General features: G+C 40.6%; 1 protein-coding gene across 3 annotated transcripts in view; it reads right to left on the reverse strand.

The window, feature by feature from the left end:
* The window catches only part of BMAL2 (basic helix-loop-helix ARNT like 2), a 32129-nt gene extending 18015 nt beyond the window's left edge, over window positions 1-14114 (reverse strand). Inside the window, exons 1-4 of one of the 3 annotated variants that reach the window (XM_085569740.1) lie at window positions 13847-14114; window positions 5669-5816; window positions 4406-4441; window positions 1624-1662 (exon numbers count right to left, since the gene is read on the reverse strand). In XM_085569740.1, coding sequence (XP_085425866.1) covers window positions 1624-1662; window positions 4406-4441; window positions 5669-5816; window positions 13847-14033 — 410 coding nt within the window. In that variant the 5' untranslated portion in view covers window positions 14034-14114. The other 2 variants (XM_021538687.3, XM_085569739.1) reach the window with 2 other exon arrangements.
* Between the last annotated feature and the right edge of the window lie 1645 nt (window positions 14115-15759).

Consider the following 15759-nt stretch of genomic DNA (forward strand, 5'->3'; position numbering starts at 1 on the left):
CAGATCAAGGAAAGTTTCATTCACTCTCTTCCTCCTTACCCAGAAGACAAGCCAGCCACTCAATTAAAACCCAGATGATTTTTCTTTCTGATTAAGGCCAGACACAGCAGTATAGTTATGCAAAATAAGGAATAGGTTTTGGTTGATTGATCTCCAAAACTTTTCCTTGTAGGCATACTGCAGCAGAAGCTATTAAAGATAATAAAATTAACTACAGCTGGCCTGTTGAGAAAGAACAAAGTACGTTTTAAAGATCTACCTGAATACTATTCTAATATGAAAAAAAAAAAAGCCTTCATCACACAACTAATTCTGAGTCATTCTGCAAAGCATTCAGCTTTTCTCTCTCAAAAGCCTTTTTATAGATTTCTTTTTTTGAGTTGTGCTCACATCTGTGGGTTCACCCAACTCTTCCTTTATGTTAGGTAAAAACAATCAAGTAATATCCTTTTATTCTCCTTGAACTGTGAACCTCAGGAAGACAGGAAAGGGAACAACCTTCCACATCTCTGAAGGTCAATAGGAATTGTAAAAAACTGAACAGATGGGTGCAGAAATTCAGGGGATGACTAAATGATTGAAAAAGCTTTCTGTTGCTTGCCACAGCCATAAAGGCAGAGGGAGAAAAGCAGGTTCCACGATAAGCTTGAGACAAATAATACTGATAAGGAGATAACTGATAAGCAAACCTCCAGATACCTTTGTACTGATTCTTTTTCCCTCCAATTAATGCACCAAAAATTAAGGAAAAAAGTTAACAATACCACATAAAAGCTATTAAAGCAATTGACAACAATCTTATAGAGCAATCTGGGACACTGTGAAGAAAAAATAATTTTTAATTGAAACTGTAAATATATCTTGGAACATTTTAGTTTCTTTCATTTTGTTTTAATTACAGGAACACTTCATAATTAGTAGTTAGCATACTATATAAATAATACTTTTGACAGCATGCTGAATGGATTATGTATTTCCGGTTTGACATCTCTGTTCATAGGAAAACTGAAAGACTTATTTTTAAATCAACTTTACAGCACAGCTCTGGTTTTACTACGTGGTTTATCTGTAGTTTAAAATATTTGTTTGGCTGAACTGTAGTCACACAATATTTCAAATCTTGCAAGCGCTCTATGTGAATTTCAATTTATGTGAATTCAAAGTTCAATGGCAAAACTTGAATAATTCCATGCACAAAAGCTTGTTCTGGAACAAGAAATCTCTGTCATGCTTTAGCTAAATCCATTTCCATGTGGAATAAATTCTAAATACCTCCAGAAGCATACAAATCTAGAAAAAACAATTCCCAAATTCATACAGATGAAGGATCAGCTCCTCATACATGACTTGGGTGTACTGCATTTAATTCTCACCTTAAAAACTTCAACCTCATGTTTCCTTGCTAAACCATCTGAGATATCCTGCAGCTACTTTTATCAAAATTATTAGCAAAAAAAACATCCTCAAGGAGGCTTTAAAAATTACTATACATTTAGCAAGGAAAAGGAAAAGCTTACTGTTAAATATTTGATAGTTTCAATGAATGTTACCCCCAAACTCATATTTTACTATTGTCAATCTCAATATTCACTAGCATAATGCATTTCTGTTGAAAATTAGTACCTGAAATCTTTTACTTTAACATGTTCTTCATCTTCACTCCTAGAAAAAACAAGATACAGATTTTTACATTAGATATTTAATATTAGGCACTTCTTTTCTCCCACAAATTCCAGAAGATAGAAAATGCTACAAATTTACTGTGGCTCCAGCAAAAGCAAACCCACAAAATCTCTGAACCATAACTGACCTAGTAAGTGATGCATAACAGAAAGAGACCAGAGCACAACTGGCCATATTCACAGTTGTGTGAACATATTAAAGGCATAGTTCATAATGATGGGGCTTTTTGTTTATTCTGGAGACAACAACGTTACTGGAACACTCAAATAACTTAAGACTAGACTTGATTTTATTTTTGTTTAAAGCTTTATAAGAGAAATTATCTATTTATGCCTTTATTTCTCATATCTTATTGTCAAGTTATAAAATAAGCAATCCTAAATCATATTGTAAAATAACCAAAAAACCTAAAACCTACAGCAATGACTGGGAAGTCATAAAGTAATAAACTTGTAAATGAAACACAGTCCTAAGTGTCTGCAGCACAATAAACACTGCAACAGGAAACTATAAAGGATGATTCAAACAAGCGCAATAAGCTTTTCTTTCCCTATGACCACTGCACTGTTCCCCACTCTTTGTGAAGAATTCATGGCCTTGGTACCATGAGGATCAAGAGGAGAGTCCAAACAGGCAGCAGGTGTCTCCCATGAGGAAATGGAAGCAGGAGGATCCTTGGAGATTACAGCTTCAGGAAAGGTGCCAAAAGCTGCTGCCACCTGAAACTAAGCACTGAATCCAGTGAGGATCCAAAAGCCAAATTAACAATGTAGAATCTGGGATTTCACTGGAACCTAGCAATCTTCTAGACAGTCTGACAAACCCAAACACAGGAGGAGGTTTGGCTCACAACAGCCCAAGACTTTCTTTCATTGAAACTGTTTCACATTTAAACAAGTTAGCAATAACTAATATTTTCCTTCCATTTTAAAAGAAACCTACCAGAAATATCCATATACTGCGAATGCAAACTGAATTTACATTCTCTGACCATAAGAGAAGAGGTAAGGAGGAACCAGACCAGCTGCAATGCAGCATGTGCCCTATTAATTAACTTTCCTTTACCCTCGGGAGCTCCACTTGGGGAAAAAATCTAGCACAAATTTGCTGCTCAAGCAATCAGTCACAGCTTTCAATGGATTTTTATAGTCTCTGTCCTAACAGCTGTGATGTTGCTGATATGAATAGCTAAATTAAAACCACCTTGGCTACATGAACCGAGGGTGAAATTCCACTTTGTGGCTATAATGTGGGTATATTTAATTGGAAGTAGGAAGGACAGAATGGATGTTAATCAGAAAAAAATAAAAAACACCAGCTTTTTTCTACTGTCTCAATTGATTTATTAAATATACTTCCTCATTTCTTCTAAAATGGAAGCAAATGTTTTAAAGGCAGAAAAGGAGTTTTTTTTAATCACACTTTCCACGATGAGCACCATGGAAAAAATCTACAAAGAAACAACCAATTTAACCCCAAAGAAAGATTTTTACACTATCCTTTAAGCTATGTACCAAAGAGTGACTTCCCTGCAGAAAGGGACCTGGAGGTGCTGGCTGACAGCAAGGCCAGTTCAAGGCAGTCAGAGGGCAAAGCACATCCTGGGCTCATCAAACACCAGATGGGCAAAGAGGTGATTGTCCTGCTATCCTCAGCACTGGTGTGCCTTCACCTTGAATATTGTGGGCACTTCTGGGCCCCAGAATGTGAGAAGGTGTTTGGTGAAGATGGGAAGGTCCCTGAATAATTTCACAGAAAGGCAACAAAGCTGATGAAAGGGACAGAATGTCCTGTGGGGAGTGGCCAAGGACTCCTGGTTTGTCTAGTTTGGAGAAAAGGAGGCTGAGGCCACCTTCCTGCTCTCTGCAGCCTCCTGAGGAGGGGAAGTGCACAGAGAGGTGCTGAGCTCTTCTCCCAGGTATCCAAGGATAGGACACAAGGGAATGGTTTAAAAGCTGTGCAGGGAAGGTCTAGATGGGACATTAGGAAGCATTTTTGTACCAAGAAGGTGGGGAAACACTGGAACAGGCTTCCTGGAGAGGTGGTCAATGCCCCAGGCCTGTCAGTGTTGAAGAGGCATTTGGACAATGTACCTTAACATTTGGTCAGTCCTGAAGTGCTCAAGCTGTTGGACTGGATGATCATTGTAGCTCCCTTCCAAGTGAAACAGTCTATTCTATAAAAACACTGCATGGCTACTTACAAACAATATTACCGAAGTAAGGTATCCAGATACAGAAAAAGAAAATGCAACAAAGTAATCATGTAATTACCAACCCTCCTGACACATGTGGAATCACAAAGGGTTTGTTTATGCTGCATAGCCACTTTGTAACAGCATTATTTTAACACAGTTATTATAGTTTAATACAACCAAACAAATATGTTTACATTTACCAATCCTGGAAGAATATGAGAATATTTCCTTCACCTCCCTAAATCTTCTTATTGAACTGGCACTTTTCACTCCTTCCCATTCTAAACGTCAATACTAACAAGTTTGGTAAGAGCATCAACTTAGAAAGAACTATCAGGAACCCTTAACATTGAATGGATCTGTCCATCCTGTACCTTAACTAAATGTTTATCACCTTGTGCGGTACACAGACCTTCCCTGGGCTGAAGCACTCCTCAAGGAACCCCACAGCTCATCTAGGCAAACAGCAAAGTGTCACAAGTTCACAGAAGTCAAAACAGAAATGGATTCATTCATAAAAAGTACCTTTTCTGAGGATCACCATCAACTTCAACTGTATCCCTGCAGAAACAGATCACAATTAAGTAAAATTTAATTGAAGCACAACAAGATGACCTGATAGACCCAAAAAACCAAAGTGACATAACAAATTTCATGGTAACTCCACTTGATTGGTTATTTTCAGCAAGATCATTAGTCCTAGAACCTAGTTACTAATTCTTATTAGCCAGTACTTTTTCAATTAATTTTTCAACTTGGACAATATTTTTTTTTATCAGAGAGATCCAAACTTCAGGGAAACATTTCCAAGAAACCAACACTTTTACTGAACAGGTAAAAATTCAACTGATACTGAAAAAGAATGGAGACTATGTTTTTTTTCTCCAGAAACTAACATATTGCTGGAGATTTTAGTTATCCACACAATACACTTGAATCTCCAAGTAGGCAATTACATCAACACCCACAGTAGAGCTACTGCAGATCAGTGGATTACATGTGGAAGAAGCAGTGATTAAAGAGCTTTAATAATCACAAATACATGTCAATCTCCTATTCCCCGCATTTTTAAACATGGATATTCTGCACTAGTTTAGGGATATTTGTAGTGTGCTACACCTGCACCTTGTGTCCCTTGCTTCTGCCCAATTTACACAGCTTTGAACACCTCACTTTTCTGGCTGACATCTGTTTGGCAGTTACAGAACAGGATAAAACAGTTGACCGTGTCCCCTCAGCAGTCAGGTATGACCCACTTGAAAAGAACGAGCACTACAAGAGGACAGTGCCCATTTTTAGGTCACGGGTCTGTCTCCACATTTAAGGAAATGGCTGCTCTGGTCACTGAAGCAGCAAGTCTAATGAAACAATTCAACCAGCAATCTTGTCTCATGCTTGAAGGTAAAATTCTAGTATGTGCCTGGGAAACTTCAAGCAGCTTAAGAATTTGCTTTTACTAGTAGGCAAAGAAGGAGAAAAAAAAACCACCTAAAAATTAGGATTAAAATTTCAGCATTAAAGACACATTATTCAGACACTTCAAGCCAGGAAATGGCATTACAGAATCCTCCATATATCCCTTGGATTTAGGGATTATTCTTTCTATTTTTAATAATTGGGGACTGCCAAAGAACACATTTGGAAGACATTGTAAATCCAATGGCAATGAACAACGGACAGAGGTTTAGAAAGGAGGAAGGAAGAGAAGGAAAGACAGTGACCGTGTAGCATAAACAACAGATGAATGTCTCAGATTTAGGCTGGGACCAAGAGATTTGATTCACTTACTGGTTATCAGAATCACTTCCCTTGCGTTTCCTTGGAATGTCAGGCACGGCAGCATTGAAAGGAGTGGCGGTGGCAGCCTTAGAGACCGGATTCATGAGGCTGGGCCCTCCGCAGGCCACGCACGGGCTCCCATCCACGGAGAACTTATCTGGCAGCGACAAGAAAGGCTCAGTGTGCAGCAAGAGCTGCGTCGCTCTGCATCCACACTCATCCTCACCGGGACAAAAAGTTGTCTCTGCGTGGCTTCTGTGCCTCTGACACAAAAAGCCAAGTCCAGCAAAGAGTGCACCACCTTCCCAGTGCTGCAATGATCTCACCAATCCAAACAACACACCAAGGCAATATAGAACAGCTCTCCCCTCACACAACCTTTGCTTTTTAATTCCCACCCCCACCTCAGACACCCTACTGCAAAATCACTGGCTGTGCCATTTGTCAGTAGATCAAAATACTGTGCCTCAAAGTAAATGAAAATTAAAAATATATTGTGAACTATGTTTTTGAATCAAGTGGGATAACAAAAAAATGGAAGCTTGCTATAATCATACTTCTGACATAAAATCCACAATTACACAGAACATCTGCCATGGAAGTTGGAAGAGGCTCAAAAACTTGTCAAGTTCCCTTCACAATTCTGCTCTTAAGGAAAACTGTTGTTTCTGGGAAGGACAGAAGAGAAGTCACAAGCCAAAGGAATCCTAGCAACCTACTGGGAAAGGAGAACAGTCTCAAGGAACATAATCCTTATTACACTGTTTTTCTGTCTCAACACAGCCACCACAAAGAATCACCCAGCTGATGTTTAGGCAAAGAGCCAGAATTAACTCTGCTTCAGGAAATGCAGGAACTCCTTTAGGCTTCATCTGCCAGTGAGGACAAATGAGAGATGAAGAGATGTCATTTAAGGAAGTGAGCATCTCCTGCTTCTAGCAAGCAGCAAAAACCAAAAGGAGTACCTTGAAAATCCAGCAAGAAGAAAAACTGGACGATTTATTGTGAGCTTTTTTTTTTTTTTTAGCATCTGTGCTGTTTGCAAAAATGTAGAAATGTGCAAAAACAATGATACAAAGGATATTTTTCCCCCTCTTAGATGTAAACACATCTCACACCAGAAAAATTACCTTCTAGCTTTTCATTTGGTGTTGGAATACAGCTCTGGAGAGTTAAATGAAAATAGGCTAATACTCCAACAACAGCTTGCCTGGTCTTCCACTAATCCTCTCTCTATCAAATCAGACAACACAAAGTCAGCCCCTGTTTTATTTTAGAAAGCTCTTTAACTTATTAAGTCACACAGGAAGTCTCAAAAAAAAGGTGGAAACAAAGAATCAACAAATACTTGACAAATAAGTGACAACCTTTGGACATCTGTGACAGCAAGAAAATCTAGTTATTTCAAATACACATCACATTCAAATTAGGGATGTTAAAAATATATGAAAAGAAATTACATAAATATAATAAGTATTTCTACATACAGTGGTAGATGTCTGAAATATTTTTATGATGAGTCTCCCTAAAAGTCTCATTTTATATTTCTGTTATTAACACAATTCCAAAACAAACAAAAAATGCTGACAGATCTAAAGGAACTGTTTATTTAGAAGGAGCAGTTTTAATTTGCCCAGGTCACAGCATCCTGTAATTCCTGATTAAGCTATTGAAGTATAATCAGGCTTGATGAATATTCATAAAAGAGTACTTACTAAACAGCAACCTACATGTTTCCAAGACCAGAATGCCTTCAGCACAACAGATCCTTTCGTCCTGGAACAAAGCAGGACAGCATAGACCCACTGACCTAAATACTGCTCTGCACACAGATGGCCAGCCTGCTTTCCAAACACTTCCCTTAAAAGGAACAAAATCCAAGGCCTCTTTTACAGGTTTTCCAATTTATCTTCAATATTATTAAACAACTAGGTTGTTTCTCCTCACACTCAAGCAACAATTTCTGGATACTGTACTTATCTCGTCTACCTACACTAACAACACCCTTTTTATTATTCTTAAGTGAGAAAACAAAATATGTTCCAATTACCAGTAACAGCCACCTATTAAGAACTTCTACACTACAATTATTAGGTGATAAACTGAATCCTTAACACTATCCCTGGGACAAACTAAATGCCAGTAGGATGGGTGGCTGATCTTGGACAAAAATGTAAGGTTAAGCATCTGTACTGATCCCTGACATGCTCAGCATGCAGCTTATATTCTTTACACACACACACATATATATATATATATATATATATATATATATATATATTCTTAGAAAACCCATTAATCAAACCCAAACTCCCATCAACAATGTAAAAGAAAATAAACAGAGAAATAAATGTAAACTTTCAGAACAACCAAGCATAGCAGAACAGTGATTATGTGCAGTTTAACAGAAGAGAGCAAATCTTTGTAATACATATCGCTCTCTGAGAAAGAAGTGGGCAGAAACAGCTCCTAAAGCCAAGGCAGCTTTGAGAAAGTCAGGAAGGGTGATGGAAAATAATCTCTGAGGGCTCTGAACAGCCATCATTACGATACTGGGTGATTCCAGGGTGCTCACGCTCTCCCTGGAGTGTCCCAGCCTTGTGTAGGCTGTGATGAAAGATTTCTTCCCCTCTCTGGCTACACCACTTTGGGAGAGCTGAATAAAGGCTTTAACATTCTTTAGGTTCACAAAGAGAATGGTTTAGAATGTACCCAAATAACCAGGATGGGCTTCGATGATCAGAAAAACTTTTATTTTTACCTGGATGAATTTCTTATACTTGCATTTTCTGTGAATATTTTCATACCACTGACATCACATTCTAAACACACGTGAAGAAAACTGAAATCATTCCCAATTTCATAGCACATTTGCTTCACAATAAATAATATTCAGAAAGACCAATCTTTATTACAAGTTGATGTTTCTATAAAACCAAAATCATTAGTGAATTCTAAAACTACTAGGAACAGTTTTAGTCAACTAGAGATGTTTTGTTTTACCACCCTAAAGGCTGTTACTTGCACTAATCTGGTTTGCAAGCCAAATAAAATTCCAGCTGAGAAATGACATTTTACTACTGTTCATTCCATTGCTAATGCCCTGGAACACTGATAACCAGATTTTAATGGCAAGTGAACAGTTCCTCAAATACACGTCTATTATAACCTTTGTCTGTCTCTCAGTATTAAGACTATATGCTTATCTATAGTAAAAATCAAAAATATTTTTAAAGCATATTATGCACATTGGGACAGATGAAAATAATGAGAATAAAACAGGAACTCCCCCACTGGAATCATTCCCTCCGTGCAAAAGCAAAGACCATCCAAACAGTACAAATACATATGGGAAATATATCCATCCCAGTAAGAGTATCTGAAATGAAAAAACTGTTAGTTCAACACTCATTTTAGTGTATTTCATAACTGGACAAACAAAATATTTAAGGGATGGTTATCAATATATATTTCTCACAACAAGAGCATCCCCTACTCTTGTGTTTTTCTACATGGAAAAGAAATAATAATTAGAGTCCCCAAGGGGTTGGCAAAGAAGGGAACAATTGCCAAGGAGCTGCACGAAACTGCTGTTTGGGTGGAGATACTAAGACAAACAAAATCAGCCACGTTCCTGTGTCAGCAAAGTTTCTGTGTCAATCCCATGCAATGCATTGAGAAACAAGGCTTGGGAGACTCCACATTTTTCCAATTACTGATAGTAATAACCTCTAATCCCATGCCACATTCCTGAGCTGTTTCCTCTACCAACATTAAGGTTTTCAATTCCTAAGCAAGCACAAGCTTTTAGAAAAGGTTTGTGGCCAAACTCCACCAGCCATAAAAAGGGAGATTCATCTGAACCAATAATGATGTCCACATTTGAAGTAGCCATTCTGGTCCCTCCTGGAGGGAGGAAGACATTTCTAGGGTGATTCATCTCTCCCCAGAATAGATTCCTACATTTGGCTAGATGAAATAAAACAGTTCTAGGGTGATTCATCTCAATCTAAAATAGATTCCTCCAGTTGGTTAGATGAGATACAGCCCAAGAGTGCCTATCTCTAGTCAGTAATTACACAGGGACCAAAGGAACTGCCTCAGACTTGGACAGCTAAAGATAAGTGAGATGAAACCCACCCCAAGTACAGAAATATCACACAATTCTAAAAAAATAAGAGCCACAGTCAGCACCTGTTTGCATCACATGCAACAAGTTCAAGCCCAAGACGGGATTTCCAAATTACTTGCCTAATTATGCACTACCTCAAGACCACTCTCCCCTAGCAGGGTTAGTTTTTCTGTCTAGGTTTGCAGGATACACATTAGCACTCCAAAAATCAGCAGGAAGATACAAGTCATGTAGGATTAATTAATTAATTAATTGAGGTGTCAGTCAGCCCTCATTTATTAGCCAGTTTAAAAAAGAACATCCAAATTCAGCTACCAAGACCTTGCAGCAAAATGGGCTTGAAATAAACTATCATTAAACAAGTACATTTATAAAGCTTATGGTGACACTTTCCATAGTCTGGGAATAAGTGAGACTTGGAGAAATGTGGCAGCTCTGCAACAAACTAAATTAATAATGCGTTAACACTGGCACAACCTTTCCAAAAATAAGGAACTTTTAATCCAGCTTCCTATTTTGAAACACTTTCAAAGGAAAGGAGAAGAAAGAGGCTGCTTTGAATTCAGATTTCTAAGACCACAGATACCACAGACTCCTAAAATGTCTATTTTCCAAAGGTATGTACCTGGTATGCACAAAACCCTCCAAACCCCTTGGAATCTGAGCTTTGCCAATTTTAAAGAACTCCAAATTCTGTAGAAGCGAGCGTGAAGTGGCACCTGAGAGTTGTGCAGCCCAGCCAGAGCAGCTCCTTTTACACTGTAAAGTCCTGTCAAAATCAACATAATTTTATTGTGGGTCTTCTTTTGTTTAGCTTCTTTTTTGGGCAGGGGGTTTGTTTTGTTGCTTTTTTTTTTTTTTTTTTTTTCTTATGTTTGATTTTTGGTTGGTTGGTTGGTTTTTCTGTTTGGGGTTTTTTTTGGTGGTTTTTTTATTTGTTTGTGATTTTTTTTTTCTTTTTTTAAGATGTGAGATGTATCAGCTCTGCTGGGAGGAAAGGCTGAGGGAACTGGGATTGTTCAGCCTGGAGAGGAGAAGGCTTTGGGGTGACCTCACTGTGGCCTTGCAGTGCCTGAAGGGAACCCAGTGGAAGAGTGGAGAGAGACTCTGGACAAGGGCCTGGGGTGACAGGACAAGGGGGAATGGCTTCACACTGACAGAGGCAAGTAACTCCACACCACGCAAAAATTGTTTCATTTTAATCTGGAGTTAAATTTCTAAACTTTTTGGTTTATTTTAATGAATTCTTGCTGCAGATATTAATTTGAGAGCGTGGCAATGACACACACAGCCTACACACACCCAGGAGTGTGTGAGGAAGAACGTTACAGGTGCTGTGTACAGCTTAAGGTCCTGCACATCTCTACACCAATACAACAAAGAACCATATTTTCTACACATAGCTGAGAGTTGTACTAAAAAATCCTTTGAATTTATTTATTTTAGACCTTTAAAATAGGCCATGAAAAGCATTTTCAAATTACTTACAGCAAGTTCATCACCTACAGTATCTCTAATTGAAAGCTGGGACAACAATCTTTGGAATGAAGTTTTGAAAATAATAGAAATGTATGGATTAAAGCAGCTTCTTCTTTGCCCAAATTTTAGAAGCATGTGTAATGCAGGAGCAAGATACAGAGAATTCAGTAATGAAAGTATCTTATGAACAACACTATCCAGAGAATAAACTCATCTATGTTAAGAACATTGGATTTGGTTTTAATCTCACAATGAAAAAAATAAAAAATTAAAACACTCTGAATTACATACATTTAAATCAAAAAATAACAGAGGCAACTGATTACTCTCCGCATCTATTTTTACTTATTTTCATCAGCTGGAAGAGAAGCAGTGAAGAATCACAACTTGCCACTTAAATGACACATTTACTTCACAGATTTCAAACACAAAATATTGGCAAAATCTATCAGTGTATTAAAAAAATAAAATAAGGCAGGAACCAGCTAATGAAAAGATACTCCCCAAGGCCTGGAAAGGGTACCCTGCTTTCCCAGGCACTTTCATGTTCACACCAGGTAGAAAGCACTGATAGGAATCGGGAGTCTCATATATCATAGCTCATTTCTGAAAACAAACAAAAAACACAACCACAAATCCCCTCCAATCATACACTCCTAGAAGAATGGTGGAGAGCTGTTTTCTTGTAAGTTTTGGAATCATGTGATTGCAAAATGCTGAGTCCTATCAAGTCAGCTGCAGAACTTGATTGGTTTTAGCTGGCCCTGCAGTCCAAACAGGGAATTTTCAAAAGTTCACAATGATTCATTTCCAAAATCACCCACCAAATTATTTCTTCTTACAATGAATTTGATTCTTGGATGTGAAATGTCCAGTTTAGAGTTGTTTTTTCATACCATGCAAAGGTACCAACAATGAGGTGTACACTCAAGTCAAAACAAAACAAAACAAAAACACCTAAAAACTTTTAGGCAGGTAATTTTAGTGTGGCCCCATCCCACAAACAATTAAGATATTTTTTGTCTTAAAAATAAAGAATCCCAAAACTTGTTTCATTAAAATCTGCTAAAAGAACAGGTATAAACATAGGCAGTAGAAGAAAGCAGGGATGGGGGTTTATCTCACAATAAAACATGAAAGCCTGTGATTCACTGATTTCCCAAATCTACTTGTAAATGGAAATGCCTGTGCATTTGCAGGTTTCTTCATTTTGATGGTTTTCTCTCCTTTCAGTATATGCATGATATAGAAACAATAAATCTTAAGTTTTAAGCACAGTTGAGCAGACTGCAAAAACGCTACCAAATCCCCCCCTCCACACACACACCACCACTTTGTTTTCAAACAATACATTATTTGCCACAAAATTTTACAACAGGATTTACACAGCCAAGCAGCACAGACAGAAACTCATCAAGGATTTGAAACAACAAGGATCCCCACATACATTAAAGCACACATAACCCAAGAGGCATTTAGAAAACAACTACTAAGCTTAGAAGAATTGGTGCTAACTATTACAGAGCTGCAGTGATGGCTCAGGAGGGACCGGACCATTTGTGTTTTCCCACACCCCGTGCAAAACGCTCCCTTTCTACTAGTTTCCCAGCAGGAACATGAGCAGCAGCTGGTGGTTTACAACCAGCCTTGATTTAGTACCAGAAACTTATGATTAAAAACATGGAAAGATCAAACCTTGGTCGCCATACAAGCGTGGGCACACACACAGACACACAGAGAAAAGCCAAAATCACGATACCTAAAATACTAAATTCTGTTTACCTACAAAAAAAAAAAAAAAAAAAAAAAAAAAAAAAAACCAAACCAAACCAAAACAAAAAAACTAGAGTTTTAGGAAGGCAAGGGTACATGTGTACCAGAAACAGTGAACTACAAATTAAGTTTAAAAAAAATAACAACAAAAAAAACCAAAACCCCCCAGATTTTTAGTGCACATTGCATCAGTATGTTGACACATCTGTCACAGCTGTACAGCACAGTGACCATTTCACAGGCTGATGCCAAGAGGATGGTGCCAGGCTCTTTTCACTGCTGCCCAGGGATAGCACAAGGAGCAATGGACAAACTAAACACAAGAAGTTCCACCTCAGCCTGAGGACGAACTTCTGCACACTGAGGGTGGCAGAGCCCTGGAACAGCTGCCCAGGGAGGGCCTGGAGTCTCCTTCTCTGGGGGTATTCCAAACCCACCTGGACACGCTCCTGTGTCACCTGCTCCAGGTGACCCTGCCTGGGCACGGGGGTGGACTGGACCATCTCCAGAGGTCTTTTCCAACCCCATTCCGCGATTGTGTGTTTCCGTGTGGGCGCTCCAGGTACCTCCACTGAACTCCACCGAGCGGGAGCAGCCAGCGAGGAGCGCCCAGCAGCAATCAGCCACCAACCAAGGCGAGCGGCCCCGGAGCGGCGCCGGGTACGGGACCCGTCCCGAGCCGCCCTCACGGGAAGACGGCAGCGCCCCACGGGCACCAGCCCCACAACGACACCCGCCCGTGCCACATCACCGAGGCGGGCGGACAGACGGACGGACAGACGGACACAAACAGGCAGGCGCACCCCACACGGGGCACCGCGCGAGGGGAGAGGCGGACGCGGCGCGCGCCTCCCGCCGCCCGGGCGGACCCGCTCCCACCTTCCGCCGCCCGCCGCTCCTCCTCGGCGCCCTCCGCGCTTCCCGCTCCTGCTTCGGCCATGGCGGGCGGCCCCGTGCCCCGCTCCACAGCGCCCCCGGCACCGCCGGCATGCAGGGGGTGAGCTGAGGTGAGCAGAGGAGGAGCCGCCGGCGCCGCCGAGGGAGCGCGGGCCGCCCCGCCGGCCGCCGCTCAGCGCCCCCGCCCCGCCATGTTCCCGCCCCCGCCGCGCGCCGCCTCTCGCGAGACGCCGCCGCCGGCGCGCGCCTCCCTCACGGGGCCGCGCGGGGCGGGCGCGCGCCCCGGCCCGGGCCGGCCCGCAGCTTCCGGGAGAAGTGCGGCAAGGGGCGATCGCGTAGACACGCGGTTTTTTGGGTTTTTTTTGTCTTACAATGAATATAATTCAGCCGTAGACCTGGAGTATTTTGCCAAGTTAGCATTGTATACACAGACGTACATCAACACTGCTTTACCGCATCCTTAAAACATGTTATTTCCAGGATGTCCTTGAGTAAGGGATGCTGGCAGCTGTCTCTTCCAATGGTTAGATCTGCATTCTTGCCGGTTAGGCTTGGAAATACACAAAGGTCTTACATGAAAGAATATCCTGAGTTAAGATAATCTTGGCATATTCCCCGTTTTGCACCACTCGGGTTGGTGCCCTGCTCACATCCCTGGGCTGGGCAGGGCTGCTGTTCCTTTCTCCGAGTGTTGTACAGAGGATGCTTCACCTGAGGAAGTGCTGAAACATAAATTTTAAGGAATTTAGAGATTTTAGAGGAGCTAAGATTTTAGTTAGAGATAAGCCTTACTAGAGTTAATTAAAATAAATGAGCAGGCCTTGATGAAATTAAGAGTTAGTAGTGAACTAAAAATTGATTGCTTATCAGCACAATGTTTAATTAGCTGGGTTTGTAATGAAGAATATAGAAACTGACAAATAGCTTTTAGGAACTAAAGACAATTGTGGGCCTCCTCTGTTCTGAAACCAATTGAAGACAAGGAAAGGGAGTTCTACCAAGAGTTCATTTGTCATATTTGCATTGAAAAGGTAGAAAGGTCAGAACGAGGAAGACTTCATTGACTTCCTCATTTTGGGACCCCTCCCCATGAAAGGGACCACCGACCCATTTCAAGGAACAAACTACGCATGCTTAATAGCTTTTGGAGTGATTAGCATACAAAGCGGGGAATGGGATGTACCAAAATGATGAATACGTATTTGTATTTTGGGTATTCAATATTTGTATGGATAAAAAGAGTCTGTAATCACCTGGAAGGTGTGGTGTAGATTTGGGAGCTATCCCACACACAATAAACACACACTTTCTAACTTTAAATTGTTAGAGAGTTTTTATCCATCACAGTTGGATATCGGTACTAGATCAATATCCATATTTTTTTAAATAAATCAGTGTCAGGATCTTGGAATAGTTTTGGTCAGCAGAAGCCTCTGTGAGTACTCAGAGAGCAGTCCCATCTATCAGTGAAAAGTAGCATAAAGTAGAGATAACCTTTACAAGTGTGCTGGAGTGTGTTAGCAGAGCTGTAGCTGGTTTTTGGCAGTACCAGGAGTGTGCTTCCGAAGTGAATGTGCCCGTCACGGTGCACTGGTTCACACCCCGGAGTGCCGGTGTGAGCGAGGGGTGCTCCTTGTGCACCAGGACCTCCAGGTGCACCTGTGAAAGATTAGTGTGTTCCAGCCATTCCCAGGCATTCCCTCCCTCCAGCAGGTCCCACTAGAACCAGTCGGAAATTAAACCTCCACAACACGTGGACCTCGGCAGTGTCTCTTCCACGTGACAGAGCCTCTGTCACTGTCCTGCCCCATGTTAGTGC

The sequence above is a fragment of the Lonchura striata genome, chromosome 1A (assembly GCF_050655825.1).
Source record: "Lonchura striata isolate lonStrDom1 chromosome 1A, ASM5065582v1, whole genome shotgun sequence".
In the NCBI taxonomy this organism is placed as follows: domain Eukaryota; kingdom Metazoa; phylum Chordata; class Aves; order Passeriformes; family Estrildidae; genus Lonchura; species Lonchura striata.